Source organism: Chanodichthys erythropterus, chromosome 13, assembly GCF_024489055.1.
Source record: "Chanodichthys erythropterus isolate Z2021 chromosome 13, ASM2448905v1, whole genome shotgun sequence".
Taxonomy (NCBI): Eukaryota; Metazoa; Chordata; class Actinopteri; order Cypriniformes; family Xenocyprididae; genus Chanodichthys; species Chanodichthys erythropterus.
Window position 1 is genome coordinate 43781374 of NC_090233.1, and position 16456 is coordinate 43797829.

The 16456-nt window shown below is 38.5% G+C and overlaps 2 protein-coding genes across 2 annotated transcripts in view; both read left to right on the plus strand.

The window, feature by feature from the left end:
- iqgap2 (IQ motif containing GTPase activating protein 2) overlaps positions 1–9813 on the plus strand; it is a 68640-nt gene extending 58827 nt beyond the window's left edge. Inside the window, exons 30-38 of the mRNA XM_067407795.1 lie at positions 1136–1268; positions 2509–2611; positions 2828–2969; positions 6368–6455; positions 6566–6778; positions 7128–7288; positions 7841–7984; positions 8748–8856; positions 9003–9813. Of these exons, the coding sequence (XP_067263896.1) occupies positions 1136–1268; positions 2509–2611; positions 2828–2969; positions 6368–6455; positions 6566–6778; positions 7128–7288; positions 7841–7984; positions 8748–8856; positions 9003–9116 (1207 nt within the window). The 3' untranslated portion in view covers positions 9117–9813. The remainder of the gene's footprint in view (positions 1–1135; positions 1269–2508; positions 2612–2827; positions 2970–6367; positions 6456–6565; positions 6779–7127; positions 7289–7840; positions 7985–8747; positions 8857–9002) is intronic.
- Positions 9814–10352: 539 nt separating this feature from the next.
- On the plus strand, positions 10353–15457 carry f2r (coagulation factor II (thrombin) receptor). Its single transcript, XM_067407793.1, has 2 exons — positions 10353–10573; positions 13641–15457. The coding sequence occupies exons 1-2, from the start codon at positions 10504–10506 to the stop codon at positions 14813–14815; spliced, it is 1245 nt and encodes a 414-aa protein (XP_067263894.1). The 5' UTR covers positions 10353–10503; the 3' UTR covers positions 14816–15457.
- The last annotated feature ends 999 nt before the right edge of the window (positions 15458–16456 follow it).

Here is a 16456-nt window from a genome sequence, read left to right on the forward strand (position 1 = left end):
GCCTGATGGCATGTCTGTGATGGACCTGATAGTTTACACTTGAGCTGGATTATTGCAGTTTATGACACCATGTGACCTTCTCATTCAAGCCTACTTTGCATTGTACATTGATTATGCATTTGGTTCAAACATCTTGTTTTGCATTTAAAAAACGATTTTCATAGAATATGAACAGGTTCCTCACTATCATGTGTCCTGTATATTTGTGTATTAAATGTTTTGGCTAATTTGATGGGGGTTTCAGTAGTAGTAGTTCTACAGAAATCCACAGATTTTCCACTAAAATCACAAAGTAATCCAAAGATTTAAAGGGGTAATTCACCACTGGCAAAATGGACTTTCAATAAAACTTGGCTGCCTATACAGTAGAATTTATTGGGGTCAGCGCTACCTGACTAGAGAAAATGGAGAAAAGGACTGTTGTGTCTTCCCTTTTACCAAATAGGTAGGAAAACTTCAACACCCATAATGCACTTGGCATATTGCTGCCCAAGGCCACTCCCATCAGTCTGCTATGGATACGCTTACCAGAGTCAAACTGCCTTGCTTTAGTAGGAAATACTTCTTAGCTAACTTTCAGTCGTAATGGTGTTGACTTGTTTTGTTCCCGGGTGCAAGAATTCAGAGAGTAAACGTTTAGAGGTAGTGGGTTACTTGGGTTTTCAGTGAAGGATCCAGCGCATTGTAGGGTGCAAAGAATACAGAGAGAGTGCCGCAATGGAAATCTGAAAAACTGGATGACCATGAATACAGTCTTTTAGGCCAAATTGAGGGGAAAAACTGAAACTGCTGTTCTGTGAGTTCAAAACGCTGTTGCGAACAGTTAAGAAAGCTGTTGCCATAGTGTTCCATTTTTACTATAATGCTGTTTAAAGAGTAGACATAGTACAATTTTCAGTGATAAACCTACCTTTACAATAACTGCTCTGTACATAACCCCCTTGTTGTACAATCTGTAGTTTTCACAAAAGCCCTGGAGCTGTCAAAAATCCTTTGCTGGCAAATCAACGTTAATTTCTCAGTGTAACAGGAGAAATAGTAAACATTGTTCATTTACATAGGTCCGAGGTCCGTTGAAAATCTGTGAAGTTACACTAATCTGGGCATGTTTTTATGTTTGTTTGTTTGTTTTCAGGGGCTTCTTCCAGGCAGCTTGTGACGTTCCAGCTCCAGAGGAGAAGTTTAACGTGGACGAGTACTCTGACATGGTGACACTCAGCAAACCTGTTATCTACATCTCTATTGAGGAGATCATCAACACACACTCTGTAAGTCATAAAACATAGCCAACTGAGAATTCAAAAGAATTCAAAAGAATTCAAATTTTTTTTTTTTTTTTTTTAAGTTGCAATGAAACCGATGTAGCAACAGAGTTTTTCTTTCATATTGTAACAGATCCGAGTGTAACAGATTGTTGAAAATGAAAAAATGTATGGTGTGACTTGGTTTTTATACATCAGTTTTTGATTGGATTTTGAGATGTGCGTGTTACACTCAAAAGTGGAAGCAGATGAATGAAAGTTTGCAAGGGTGGGGTTAAAGCAGATTAAATGATTGGAGAAGTCCTGGAAGACCTAGTTATGACATTTAGATTAAACATTACAAAATCAAAACTTAAAAAAAAAGAAACATGCATGGATTAACCATCCACAATAAGATCTATAACTTGCATTTAGAAAAGAGATAGGGTGAGATTTAATTTCAAGCCAACTTTAACAAAGAGGTTTGTATTACAGCTGTGAGCCCATCATTCAATGGAAGAGATTACCTCTTCTTGTATCTTTTATTGCTGGGCATACAAAAGAGACTCTAATTTACACACATCAACATTTACTTTATCTGTAGGTGCGTTATCTGGAATGTGAAGTCAAATGCTTTTTTAGATCTGCAACTCATTGTGATTAACTATCATTAGCCACTTTGAGTCATGAGAGGAACCTACTGAGGAGCGGCTTAACTTGATCCATATGTGTGAGGAAGTGACATCATGACCTGTGCAGACATAATAGAGCCTGCATACTTTTCCCAACTCAGCCAAATGTCTACATTCTTTCTGTTTGGACTGACATTTCTGTATGTCTTGAAGGGTGCAACACATAAACTAAGAGATGTGATGTCCATTTTAAGCTGTTATGGCTGTAATATATATATTATTGAACCAGATATATTCTGTGATTTGAGGAGTTCAAAAGAGATATTTAGGAGTTGCACAAAGAAGACATTGTCTGAATTGTCCCTTCAAATCCACTCCTACAGTTGGGTGTTGTCCTGTTTTCTCTGCCAAATTGTAAGACAGTGAGATGGATTGGAAATAAATACCTCCTCCTCTTTATGTTGCAGATTCTATTAAAAAATGTGTGTATCATGAATGGTGTATGAAATGGATCATACATTTGCAGACGGGGGATATCAGTCTTTACATTTTCAACTTTATATTTTACATTTATGCATTTGGCAGACAATTTTATTCAAAGTGACTTGCATTTTTTTTTTTTTTTGGTCTTCTAGTTGGTGTTGGAACATAAGGAAGCTATTGCTCCAGATCACAGTGATCTTCTGCATGAACTCCTGAAGGATCTGGGGGAAGTTCCTGACATTGAGTCTCTACTTGGTAAAATTATAACAAATACAAACACATAATTTCATAATTTCATAATTTCATCAACACCTTTCAGACATTACCAGTATTATCCACCTAGATGACATGAGGACTGATTTGATGTTTTGGCAACAGTGTGTTAGTTTAGATCAGTTTTCACTCAGTGACAGCTGATTATTAGAAAATGACAGAAACCTGCTAACACAATGACACAAACCTTGCACTCAGGTGAAGGAGCTGTGGACACGAATGACCCCAACAAGGAGAACTCACTGAGTCAGCTGGCCAAAACAGAGATCTCCCTTACCCTCACCAACAAGTTTGAGCTGCTGGATGGAGATGACAAAGACATGAAGGGACTAATGACAAAGTAAGTGAGGAAGTAATCATCTCTTCTTCGACTGCCTTAATATGTGAAATGTCCTCACATAAATATCTCTCTTCCTACACTCAACTTTTCTTTACTGTCATCATTTCCTGTCTTCATATCTCTGCTGAACCATGGGAGGAAGTGGTTTGGTGGCCAGTTTTATCTTTTCCACTTCTAAAATGGGCCTCTTGACTGGCTTTGTGTAATTAGCATTAAAGGTGCCCTCGAATGAAAAATGGAATTTATCTTGGCATAGTCAAATAACAAGAGTTCAGTACATGGAAAAGACATACAGTGAGTCTCAAACTCCATTGTTTCCTCTTTCTTATATAAATCTCATTTGTTTAAAAGACCTCAGAAGAACAGGTGAATCTCAACATAACACCGACTGTTACGTAACAGTCGGGGTGTACGCCCCCAATATTTGCATATGCCAGCCCATGTTCCCAACATTATGAAAGGCATTAGACAAGGGCAGCCAGTAACGTCTGGATCTCCACAGGTGAATCAACAGACTAGGTAAGCAAGCAAGAACAACAGCGAAAAATGGCAGATGGAGCAATAATAACTGACATGATCCATGATATCATGATATTTTTAGTGATATTTGTAAATTGTCTTTCTAAATGTTTCGTTAGCATGTTGCTAATGTACTGTTAAATGTGGTTAAAGTTACCATCGTTTATTACTGTATTCACGGAGACAAGAGCCGTCGCTATTTTCATTATTAAACACTTGCAGTCTGTATAGTTCATAAACACAACTTCATTCTTTATAAATCTCTCCAACAGTGTAGCATTAGCCGTTAGCCACAGAGCACAGCCTCAAATCCATTCAGAATCAAATGTAAACAATATAGCAGTATACAATACTCACATAATCCGACGCATGCATGATGAACACTTTGTAAAGATCCATTTGAGGGTTATATTAGCTGTGTAAACTTTGTTTATGCACTGTTCAAGGCAAGCGCGAGCTCTGTGGGCGTGGAGCACGAGAATTAAAGGGCCAGTAGCCCTGAATCGCTCATTTATAATGATGCCCCAAAATAGGCAGTTAAAAAATGAATTAAAAAAAATCTATTGGGTATTTTGAGCTGAAACTTCACAGACACATTCAGGGGACACCTTAGACTTATATTACATCTTTTTTTAAAAAGTTCTAGGGCACCTTTAAGAAAAGGCCTTTTCACACCAAGACGATTCAACATGAAAATGCGGTGCGGCAAACATTTTAATTTGAATATTAAAGGTAGGGTATGTAATTTTTTTCATAAACACTTTTGTTATTCAGGTCCGAGCAGGTTTGGGTCCAAAACTTCGACGAGTGCCTCGGACACAGGTCGGGTTCAGTATTATTGACCTCGGGTCTCGGGAAATTATAAATAATTTTTTTTCCCAAATGGACCCTAGAAGACATGAATAATAAACTTTTATCAACTTATGGTCAGGTAAATAACATTACAGCAAAAGTTATAGGACATAATGAGGTTACAGTGATGAGTGATTGACATTTCTGCACTTCAGCGCGTACTTGTGCGTGTAATTATGCGTGTCAGCTCTATAAATGGCAAAATGAATCTACAGTAATTAGGAGGTACAAGTAAGAGCTTGGCTTTGGAGAGCGCTCTGAAAGGAGGGCGGGATCTAATGCTTTCAAATCTATTGCTAGCCACTCTGAAATTGCCTACCCTGTACCTTTAATGTGTCTGTTTAGACCAGGGGTGTCAAACTCATTTTAGGTTGAGGGCCGGATGGGAAAAAAATATAAACATGTGCGGGCCGATTTTTTTTTTTTTAAACCTTAGTGAGCTGACCGTTACATTAATATTAACCATACACTACAAAAAATATGTGTAGCCATTTGGTATACAGGCACCACTGCATTTTGAGTATGAACAGTTGTTTTTATTTAAATTAGATTGTATAATTTCAAGATTTACAGCAAAAACAGCATGGTCCGATTTTATAGCTTTGTGAAATTATGCTACATAAGACACCTGCACAAAACAGAAATAGCAGAATGAAAATGCAAATTCACTCTCTGTCAGTAGGTAGCGCTTGTGCAACAGCAGCGATATAGCGTTTCCTTGGTTACCACTCTATAAAAAGCAGCTTTGCGCTTATAAAATAGGCTACTTGTACGGAGATCGAAACTTTTCTGAAGACAGTTCCCTTCTAAGTTACATTCATATAAAACCCAATTCAATATTTATATTTTTCTTCCTATACTTCACAAACAGTAAGCTTGGCCTGGTACAGTATTTGCTTGTATTTTTCTTCTCATTGTGTCCGTATTCAGCATGTGCCTGTGTTAACGTCCTGTTTACAGACTTTGTAATATTTCCACACAAATGACAGTTTGGGAAATGATTGCAAAGCAGTTTGTTGGACCATGCATAACTTTTTTATTATTGTTCAAATCATCCCTCGGGTCGGATTGGACACCTTTGTGGGCCGTATGTTTGACACCCCTGGTTTAGACCCACATGAACATGAATGCCATCAATGGAACATATTTTTTTATGAAGAGGTGTTCTAATCTCTTTTACATCACACTGCAAAGAAAACTGCTCAGCCAATAAGAGTCATGCTTTTGGTCATGTGTTGTGAACAAGCCTTAAGCACAGAAGTTATCAAGTACTTGTGTAATAAAACTCAAAGGAAACATTTGTTGACTATCATTTGCTGGCCAGTATTGTTGGCCTTCCGTTAAACTTGTGTGCTAACCGCTAGCCTTCTAGCCTTGGGCTGTTTCGATATGGTGCATCTTTTTCTTTGGGGAGGAAGCAGGAAGAGTGATGTCATAGCTTATTGTCTAAATGTTTAAAAACCCTGCTCCATTTCCATGTACAAAAAACACATCTGTGAGGACCCTGTGATGTGTAAGATCTTCCGTTTACAGACCATATAAACAAAGGTTTACCCACCCTTATGTTGTTCCAAACCTGCACAATTTTCTTTCTTTATTCTGTGAAACATAAAAGATATTCAAAAGAATGTTCTAGTCCATACAATAAAAAATGCCAATAGGGTCCAAAGCAACATTGGACCCCATTGACTGAATCTATAGACAAAAAATACTTAGACAATTGAGACATATACTCATGTATGCTCAGCAGAAGAAAAATATCAAATGGTTTTTAAAACAGTTTAAATTAAGTCAAGTCTGGACATTTGTAAGTTAAAGGGACACTTACAAAAATGAAAATTCTGCCATCATTTTGTCCCTTGTGTCACCAGAATATTGCAGTCTTTATCAAGTCTCATCTTGTATCGCATTATCTGCTGAACAATGTCAACCAGTATCTTACCAGATGAGAAAATGCAGAACATGCTGAGACACTCTGATAAGCCTGACAAGTGCATCCTCCTCTTTGTTTGCCTGTCACTTTGCAGAACAAAGAAACTGATAGTGGATGTTGTGAAAATTCAACCAGGGGAGACACTCACAGATATCCTAGAAACTCCTGCCTCTGCTGCACAGGTACAGTAGGCTTTTGCCCCAATGATCAAGACTGAATGGAGGTCAGTCTTCCATCAGAATCAGATTAAGTTCAATTGATTAACCTTAAGCCTCTCTCTCTGGTGCTGCAGGAGGCAGAGCACGCTAAGCTTGTGGAGCGTCAGGTGGTGCAGGACTCTCAGACTCCAGAAGGGTTGAAGAGCAGCCAGGCAATGCTGGAAGACCGCCAGCTGCCTCTGGAGCAGAAGAAGAGGAAGATCCTCAGGAACCTGAGAACTCTAGAGCAGGCTGGCCTGGCCAGCTCAAAACACAAGTACCAGGAAATCATCAATGACATCTCCAAGGTCAGGCCTTAGTGAATTCAGGGGTGCAGGAACTATATGAAAAGAGGTTGGGCTCTGCACATTAAGCATGGCTCATTGATATAATTGTGTTTGGGATGAATGTAGATATTCCTAAGCCATATAATGATTTTTGTGCCCTTGACTTTAATTATTGCTGGGTAACTCTCTGGATATATGATTAGGTGCTTAGCCGTTGAGCTTCAATATTAAATCATGGCATGATGACCTTATCTTACTCCCTTTAGGACTGCAGGGTACTGTAAACACCTTCAACTAGGTTTAGGCTCTTCGTTTATGTCTTTTAATCTGACTGTATTTGTAAAATATTAGTTTGTTTTTTATGTGGCAGGACATTCGATACCAGCGGCGTTATAGGCAGAGGAGGAAAGCAGAATTGGTGAAGTTGCAGCAGACTCTGACTGCACTCAATTCCAAGGCAGCTTTCTATCAAGAACAGATCAACTACTATGACACGTACATCAAAACCTGTCTGGATAACCTCAACAGAAAGTGAGTGGAGATACATGGAAAATTTTGCACAAGCTTGCTCATAATTATGTGGGCCTATCTGTACAACTCAATAATCACTAAGAAATCAATCATCAATTAAGCAATTAATTTTGTTAATAGTTAAGAGCCTACAGTTTGATTAGCAAACATTTAATCAAGCAGTACACATTTAAATCAATGTAATTTAGAAAATATAAAAAGTTGTTTAATATGTGATCATGACATTTAATATTTGCATTTTTAATTTAGCTATTGCTTTTCTCTATCTTTTACCTTTTTGTTGATTTCCTGCTGCTTTGCAGTACAGCACTAATCTGTTGTCAATATCAATTTGTTCATTTATCAATGTAATTAAATGATTATTTAACTGCCCATTTGTTTTTTGATCTATCCTAATGACTAACTTGCCGCCGCCGCCGCCCTACATAATGCAATTAAGAAATGATGCACAATAGCTTTAGAGAGGCACTTAGTGGTGTGGAAAATGGAACGTGTCCACTGTCATTCCCTATATGACATATAATATTTCACTAATGGTTGTTTCACCACCAGGAATTCACGAAGGTCCATTAAACTGGACAGAAAGGAAGAAGAGAAGAGCACTAAGAAGTCCAAGGCCTCTTCCCTGAAGTACACAGCTGCCAAGCTGCATGAGAAAGGAGTCATTCTGGAGATTGAAGGCCTCCAGTCTAATCAGTGTGTTCTTACATCATTTCTTTTCTTTCCATTACTAATAAATAATTGCATTGATAATGAGTAATTTTTACATTGCGCCATCAAGCACATATCTTAATCGGGGGTGTCCAACCCTGCTCCTGGAGGACCATTGTCCTGCAGAGTTTAGCTCCAACTTGCCTCAACACACCCGTCTGGAAGTTTCTAGTATGCCTTGTAAGACCTTGATTAGCTGGTTCAGGTGAGTTTAATTGGGCTGTGTTTCTCAAAAGCATTGTGAGCTATGTTGGGTGTAAAGACCATTGGTGCCAGTGGTTCTACGATCTACTTAGGCTTACGAAGCTTTTAGGAAATGCGGCTCAGGACAGTGGAGCAGGATTGGACACCCCTGATCTAAAGTGACCCCAGATCATTGACTAGGACATATTGCACAAGATGTTTTTTTAAGAGAATGCTTAATGTACAGTCAGCAGTTTGTGTGTTTCATTAGGGGGTGGGTAGTGCATTATGAGGAGTTAACCATCCTGTTTTGTTCTTCCTCATGGTGGCCGAAGGGGAGTTTAGTGAGTGACAAGCCAACTATTTTTGCTATCTCTTAAGGCAGATCAAAAGAATATTAAAAAATGTTATCTTTTAGTGCTAAGGGATTTAGTCGTTTAATTTGTTGTCAAGTTTCAGGAATGTATTATGTTTATAATACATTTTTGTCCAGGCACTACCAGTCATTTTGCACTCTTAAGCCCCACCTATTCCAGTACTTCAGTAAGTTTTTTGTACATTTCAGGTTGAAAAATGTTATGTTTGACATTTGCCCTTGCGAGGAAGTGGGGGACTTTGAGATAAAGGCCAAGTTTTTGGGAGTTGAAATGGAGAAGGTGCAACTGCATTTCCAGGTCAGTTCCCAGGTGCAGAGAGCCTGGCACAAGGCACACGCTTTTATTTTCTTCTCTTTTAGGAATGCAGGATATTACGTTTATTTTTTGGAATTGCATTTACGGATACAGAAATGTTTTTCACGTCTTGTGTTTTTTATTATCAGGACCTGTTGCAGCTTCAGTATGAAGGAGTAGCTGTCATGAAAATGTTTGACAAGGCCAAAGTCAACGTCAATCTTCTGATCTTCCTTTTGAACAAAAAGTTCTATGGAAAATGAAAATTCCTTGGAGTTACTGCAGTGCAAATATGCTTGGAAATATTAACTAGCTACAAATGTTAGTTTACACTTTGCAAATTGTGCAAAAAAAAAAGAATGGAACGTGCCTTTTGGTTTTTAGATGTTTTTGTAAAAGAAATTTCTTTGAGCATTCAGGGTATTTGTGCAACTGTTTTTTGCAGGTCTTCTATATTTAATTAACCATCAAATGAAATCTCACCACTCTAAGAATGATATGATACATGACAAGCTGTATATACATAACATACTTTTGATTTTACGTACACTGAAAGGAAATTTTACTGCCACAATCAAAGAAACAAATGTTCACAATATTTCATGACTGGAATTTTTTTTTTTTTTAATTGTGTATGGATTATATTTTTAAATACAAGTATAATTGAATATATATTTAATGACAAGTAATGTATTGAAAGCTGCAGTGTTTTAATGTGTTCAAAATGTATAACAAGGGAATAATAAGAGGAACGACTTTCACAATGCACTACTGCCATGTGGCTGTTAAATAAGATAAACTGGAGTCTTTTCACAGGCCTGTCATTAACTAGTGCCTTTAATTTCAAAGTGCTCATCTTTTAAAAGAGCATTCCCAAATATTTTCAGTTTAAAAAAAAAAGTGTACTGAGAAGGATTAATGTATTGATTTTAAATAAATACAACCTACATTATTCATGACTCAGTATTTTGAATCAAAAGCTCAAGCAAGTAAATTCAGTATTAATGGCATAAATTCAAATTTAGTTTCAACGTCACATTCTGCTTGTAACAGTACATGGTGAATAAATTAACAATATAATGTAGGCTATGACTTAGCCCTTACACATTTTAACTTAATTTGATATTTCTATCAGCTAGTCCTAGGCTAGTTCCCAAAATCATTGTGATCCATGTTGATCGGCATTGGTGGCAATGGTCTTCACGATGCATGTGGGAAACGCAGCCCTGGGGCCGGTTGCTAAGTCTAGTCTTACAAGTTAGTCATCAGATTTTTTTATTTAAGACTGTTCATATCTTTTTTTAAATCAGTTACATAAAAACTTAGTTTGGTCTAAGTTAATACCGAAAAGTAAGACTGATTACCCCTGACTAACTGTTAGTTGGTCATACTAGTTCTTAAGACATAGTCTTAACATAATGGCTATGTTTATGCAACTGGCCACTCTGTGTCTGTTGAGTTGCACGAGTAGGCGTTGACATGCACGCGCCAAACGGAGTGAATCCATCCTCCCTCTAGTCTTTCCTGATGTGTGACGACTGTTATTGAGAGCGTGCGAGAATAGGTTCATTCGGGAAAAGTCTTTGATGAAAAGAACGTAAAACAGACCAGAAACCGGCATTTTTAACTGTACTATTTCTTTCAATTGTGATGTTGCGGATTGTGGTGTTGATGTGGCTGCTGGCTGTGGAGGGATCTGCGGCTGCGCTGCCCTATAACGGTAAGACACTTACAGCCTTTTTGCACTGGACAAACACAGGAGACTGGACTTTGATAACTTACAGTTCTTTAGTAAGCGGAGCCAAGTTACACACACTAGGCGCTTACTCGTTATTAGTTTGAATTTAACTCGTTATTTTTTTTGTTTCAACCGTTTGTTTTTAAGGCAAGACTATTTGATCGAAAGTTGAAATCGTTATGGTAATGAATTACATTTTTATTTAAATGCCATGCCTAAGTAATCGTGAAATCTCTTCTGGGGGAAAACAAAAAGATTAAACCAGCTTTGAAAAGTGACGAGCATGAGCATTTTTGCAGGGATATTAGCATATTTAAATATAAACAAGCCTAAGAAATATTAATTAATCTAAAATTGAAAATAAAGTCAGGGGCAATAAATGAATAGCAATACATCAAACTAAAAATGTTTTGACTTAACTAAATTTATATTGAAACTATCTTGTGACAGAGTGGTAATGGACTACATTTCTATTTAAATGCCATGCAGTAATCATAAAATAAAATAAAAAAAGTTTGAAAAGTATAAAGATATCTAGCCTGACCAGCAGAGAGAAGCTACAAAATAGCACAGGCTATTTCTTTATCTAAGCAGAGGTATTATTTAAATACATAAATAAATATCCATCGAAAATATTTAAATACAAACATTAAATCAAAATAAGACATAATAAATGAATAATATAGCCTACAACAAACTGTAAAAAAAAAATAATAATTTAAATTCGTCATGATATTGTTTGTCGAGGTAATCTTCAAAGGATTAGTCCACATTAAAATAAACTTTTCCTGATAATTTACTCACCTCCATGTCATCCAAGATGTTCATGTCTTTATTTCGTCAGTCGAAAAGAAATGAAGGTTTTTGATGAAAACATTCCAGGATTATTCTCCTTATAGTGGACTTCAATGGCCTCCAGACGGTTGACGGTCAAAATTACAGTTTCAGTGCAGCTTCAAAGGGCTTTAAACGATACCAGACAAGGAATAAGGGTCTTATCTAGCGAAACGATCGGCCATTTTCGAAAAATACAACTGTTTATGCTTTATAAACACAAAATATCGCCTTGAACGTAGGCTTTCGGTTTCTGCATTCTTCAAAACGCTTACGCTGTATGTCCTACGCCTTCCCTATTCTACTTACGGAACGAACGCGGCGCCAGTTTCGTTTTTTTCCGTATGACATGGGGGTGAGTAAATTATCAGGAAAAGTTTATTTTAAAGTGGACTAATCTTTTAATCAAAAAAGTTACTTCCATTCTGGAATGGCGTTCCTTCTCTGATGACGTCAGTTTGACGGCTTGGGTTGAAAATGCGTAAACCACTCCTCTCCAACCCAGGGGCGTATAAATAGTATAAATCAAGAAAATCAAAAATCCCTTTACTCTACGCTTACTCTAATTTATGTATCATGACACTCCTCCTGATTCATTATTACTTAATACAAAACTATATTTAATAATACAAAACAAAATAACTCCACATTCTCTCTCTGGGCCATCTAGTGCTTTCAGACAATGATGTGTGTCATTTCTGTGCATGGCTGCATAATGTAATGTCAAAATACATTATAATATGTCTGTAATTGTAAAAAGTAAATTAAAATAAATCATCGTTTTCTGAATCTAAAGTATGTTTTCATGGGTGTTAATCACTTCATTTTTGTAGGGATAAAAAAACAACTATCACAAAAGGGCTGAAGGTGAACGCAGCGAAACGTATTGGTATTGGATGAGAAACCGAGCCGTCCCGTGTGCTCCCAATGCTCCAGTAACATTACATTATGTAAACTGCAATGCATTTATGACAAAGAACTGCACCGATGCAGATGTAATATCATAGCATTAGCAATCTATCAATAAATGCACGCACACACGACACACACCTTGTGCTTTCTAATGTTCGCTCTGCTCGGCGCCCCTGCAGATTGAAAAATGCGCTAAATCCAGTGCCCAAGGAAGTCGACCGGAAGTTGAAGTCGGCCGGGTGCCGCCATCTTGTAGCAGAACTTCACTTGCGTTAGCATCCCCATTGACTCCCATTCATTTTGGCGTCACTTTGACAGTGAATAACTTTACATCTGAGGCGTTTAAAGACTCCATTTGTCCATTATTTATTTCCAAAGATACACGATAATGTATAAAGGGCTCCATTACCTTCTATGTTACATTATGGCCCCGTAGAAACAGTTTTTGTAAAAATAAGCTAACGATTGCGTCATAAACACTCGACTCTCTGTCGCACAGTAGCGAAATTACCGTACAGACAGGAGGAGAAGCTCGCAGGCAATCGGGGAGATTATCTTAATATGGCGTACTGGCGTTACATTTTAAAATACTATACAAAATAATTAATCAGAATACTTACTCCGGCTCACTCACGCCAAAGAACTCCCCGCTCAAGCTCGCCGTCTCTGCAAGATTAACGATGGCAGTTTTCACGCACAGCTACTAGAAGATTTACATCTGTCAGACAGGTTGCTGACGTCATCAAGCTTAGTGTGAGTCTGCGCGTCAGAAAAGGAAGTGCTAAAAATCGCTAAAAATGGGCTTCACTTGACTCAATTGAGTTCCAATGGGGTCGCTGTGTCCATTTCTTTTACTGTCTATGGCTAAATCCAAGCAGACTCAGATAAGGGGAGGAGCCGAAACTTGACGCAGCTTGCCGCCGTTTCAAATGAGTTTTTTTTAAAGGGGACTGAAGCGATCAAAAATTTATTAATCAAATTTTTTTTTTTAGGGGGGCTGGGCAGAAGTTTAGGGGGGCTGAAGCCCCCCTAAAAAGGGCCTAGTGACCCCCCTGCTCCAACCGTCTGCTATGAGCGAGAGATGAAGAGGAGGAGCGCTAAAGTAAAACTGCCCTCTATTCAATATTCCGTTTCACTTAGCAATATGTCACAACATTGGAGAAAAGATGTTTGCAACTTCGTTTCACGGGGACTTTAAGCTATGCTTTCCATAGTGACAGTGATCCACATGTTAATGACAATCATTAGCATTTGTGACCAAAATGTTTTGCCAAACATTTTACTATTTATTTATTTATTTCAGGAACGCTGATTCGGACATTTTCGGGTTATTTCCTCTCCGTCACCGATGAACCAATATTTGATTATCTGGACGTGCAGGACGAAGGCAGCGGCTCCAGTTCTGGCCAAGCATCCAAACCCACAAAAGACCACCACCACCATTTGGGTAAAAAGGCCTATCACATCTCTCAGGAGGCCTCCAACTTCCTCAAAGGCCGCGTGGTGACCGCTGTCATCCCTACAATATATATTATAGTGTTTATTATCAGCGTTCCTCTAAATCTGCTGGCGCTTGTCATGTTTGCGCGCAAAGTGAGACCGAAGAAACCGGCTGCGATTTATATGATGAATCTAGCCTGCGCTGACCTTCTGTTCGTACTGGTGCTCCCGTTTCGAATAGCCTACAATTTAAACGGAAATAACTGGATATACGGGGCTGGGATGTGTCGTTTCGTCACGGCTGCTTTCTACTGCAACATGTACTGCTCTGTGCTGCTGATTATGTGCATTAGTGTGGATCGCTTTATGGCTGTCGTCTACCCGATGGACTCCCTTACCTGGCGCAGTCCTCAAACCGCGTCCGTCGTGTGCGCCGCCATGTGGCTTTTGTCCATCGGCGGTGTGACTCCTTTGCTGATTTCCAATCAGACCATTCACTTACCTGACCTGGGCATAACCACGTGTCACGACGTCCTTGACATCCACCACCTCCGCGAGTATTACCTGTACTTCTTCCCCATCATCTCTTCAATTTTCTTTTTCATTCCGCTCATTTTTAGCACAGTCTGCTACGTGCGTATCATCCAAGCCTTGTGCGCAGCCAACGTGGAAAACCGCGCGAAAAAAACGCGGGCCGTTTTTATGGCGGTAACGGTTTTTGCTGTTTTCGTCATATGCTTCACACCAACAAACATCATCCTGTTGTCGCATTATGTGCAGTTCGCTCGCATGCAAAACGATGAGTCCTACGCCGCGTACCTGGTCTCCACGTGCATCGGGAGCGTCAGCTGCTGTCTGGACCCCCTCATCTACTACTTTGGGTCGTCTCAGTGCCAAAAACAGGTTCTCGCCTTTCTCAAGTGTCAGGCGGTCTCAGGCATCGAGAGGAGCGCACAGTTCACCAGCAGCACCAGGTCGAGCAAGTTGGAGACCTTTAAAAGCAGCGTGAGCAACCAGTACAGGAAGCTGATGGCATGAGAAACACTGCTGAAAAAGAAAACCGGCGGTTCTGATGGCTGGTTTTAGAGGGGTTTTGAGAACTTTGCAGCTGGACAGGGTGAGAGACCTTCTAAAACAGGCTGCAGAAGGTTTCCAAAGACAAGGACTTTCAATCAGGCCCAGCTCATTAGGATGGTTGGGGTTGATTGCACTATCATTCATTGGAACTCTTTAATTATTCATAACATTTGTTGTATCCAAATGACTATTGGCACTTCAACTGTTTCTATGCTCTTGTAACGTCTTTGCTAATGTATTGATTCTTGCTTTATTTTTGTATTCATTTGTGACCATGTCAAATAGCTATATTCTTGATAATAAAAATAATAAAACAAATTTTTTACAGTACATAATAGATGTTTGTAAAGAACAAAATGAAAATAGTTTGTGTTAAAATATTTCTGATTACTGTAATTTGCATGCTTGCTTATGGGACCCGCTGGCTGTTTTTTTTATGAAGCTGGTCTAGTTTTATCTTTTTTTCTTTGATGAGCAGGTAGATGTTACAATACACTACCGTTCAAAGGTTTGGCATCAGAAAATTAATACTTTATCCAGCAAAGATGCAATGAATTGATCAACATTGACAGTAAAGATGTATAATGTAAAAAAAAAAAAAAAAGTTTCTATTTCTTTTCAACTGAGTGAAAATCTGCTGAGGGGGAACTTTTAAAATGTAGCCTAACATCGACAAGGCAAACATGTCAGTCTCTAAGTAACTTAAAGGATTAGTTCACTTTCAAATTAAAATTACCCCAAGCTTTACTCACCCTAAGTGTATATGACTTTCTTCTTTCTGATGAACACAACCGGAGATATATTAATAAATATCCTGACGCATCCGAGCTTTATCAGTGAACGATACAAGTATGAGCTGAAGAAAGTGCCTCTATCCATCATAAATGTACTCCACACAGCTCCGGGGGGTTAGTAAAGGCCTTCTGAAGCGAAGCGATGCGTTTGTGTAAAAAAAAAAAAATCCATATTTAACAAGTTATGAAGTAAAATATCTAGCTTTTGCCAGTGTAAAACTCTCTCAGTTCAAAAATCTTACGCTTCATCCTACACCTCCCCTATTCAACTTACAGAAAAAGCTTAACTTACTGTAGTTTCTTCAGCTCATACTCGTTGGTATCGCTTGGATGCGTCAGGATATTTATTAATATATCTCAGATTGTGTTTATCAGAAAGAAGAAAGTCATAAACACCTAGGATGGCTAGAGGATGAGTAAAGCTTGGGCTAATTTTCATTTGAAAGTGAACTGATCCTTTAATTCTGTAAACAAGCACAATGAAAAACGCAAAAATTTAGAGAATTTCGAACATCTCCAGCTGTTTTATAATTACCCAAAAATCAAACCGTTCACCCCCTCATGCACAATATCACGTTCATCAAAAACTTGGGCTGGCTAGCAAAACATCAACATGACACATTCATGGGCATCAATGACTTCACTAAATACTTAATTGCCAGCCAAAAATAGTTATTATCTTATGATCCATCTGTTTTCAACAGAGGGCTAGGGAGTACACTACCGGATGTTTGAATGCATCATCGCTTTCCAAGAAGAGGGTGGAAATGGCAGCTTGAGCAGCTTCAAATGCTGTCAGAGATGATAA

Excerpts from the sequence above, each read along its gene's own strand:
- f2r (XM_067407793.1), top strand. The coding sequence starts at position 10,504 with ATGTTGCGGATTGTGGTGTTGATGTGGCTGCTGGCTGTGGAGGGATCT. Across the intron at positions 10,574-13,640 it reads GGCTGCGCTGCCCTATAACG|GAACGCTGATTCGGACATTT; the intron begins GTAAGACACTTA and ends TATTTATTTCAG.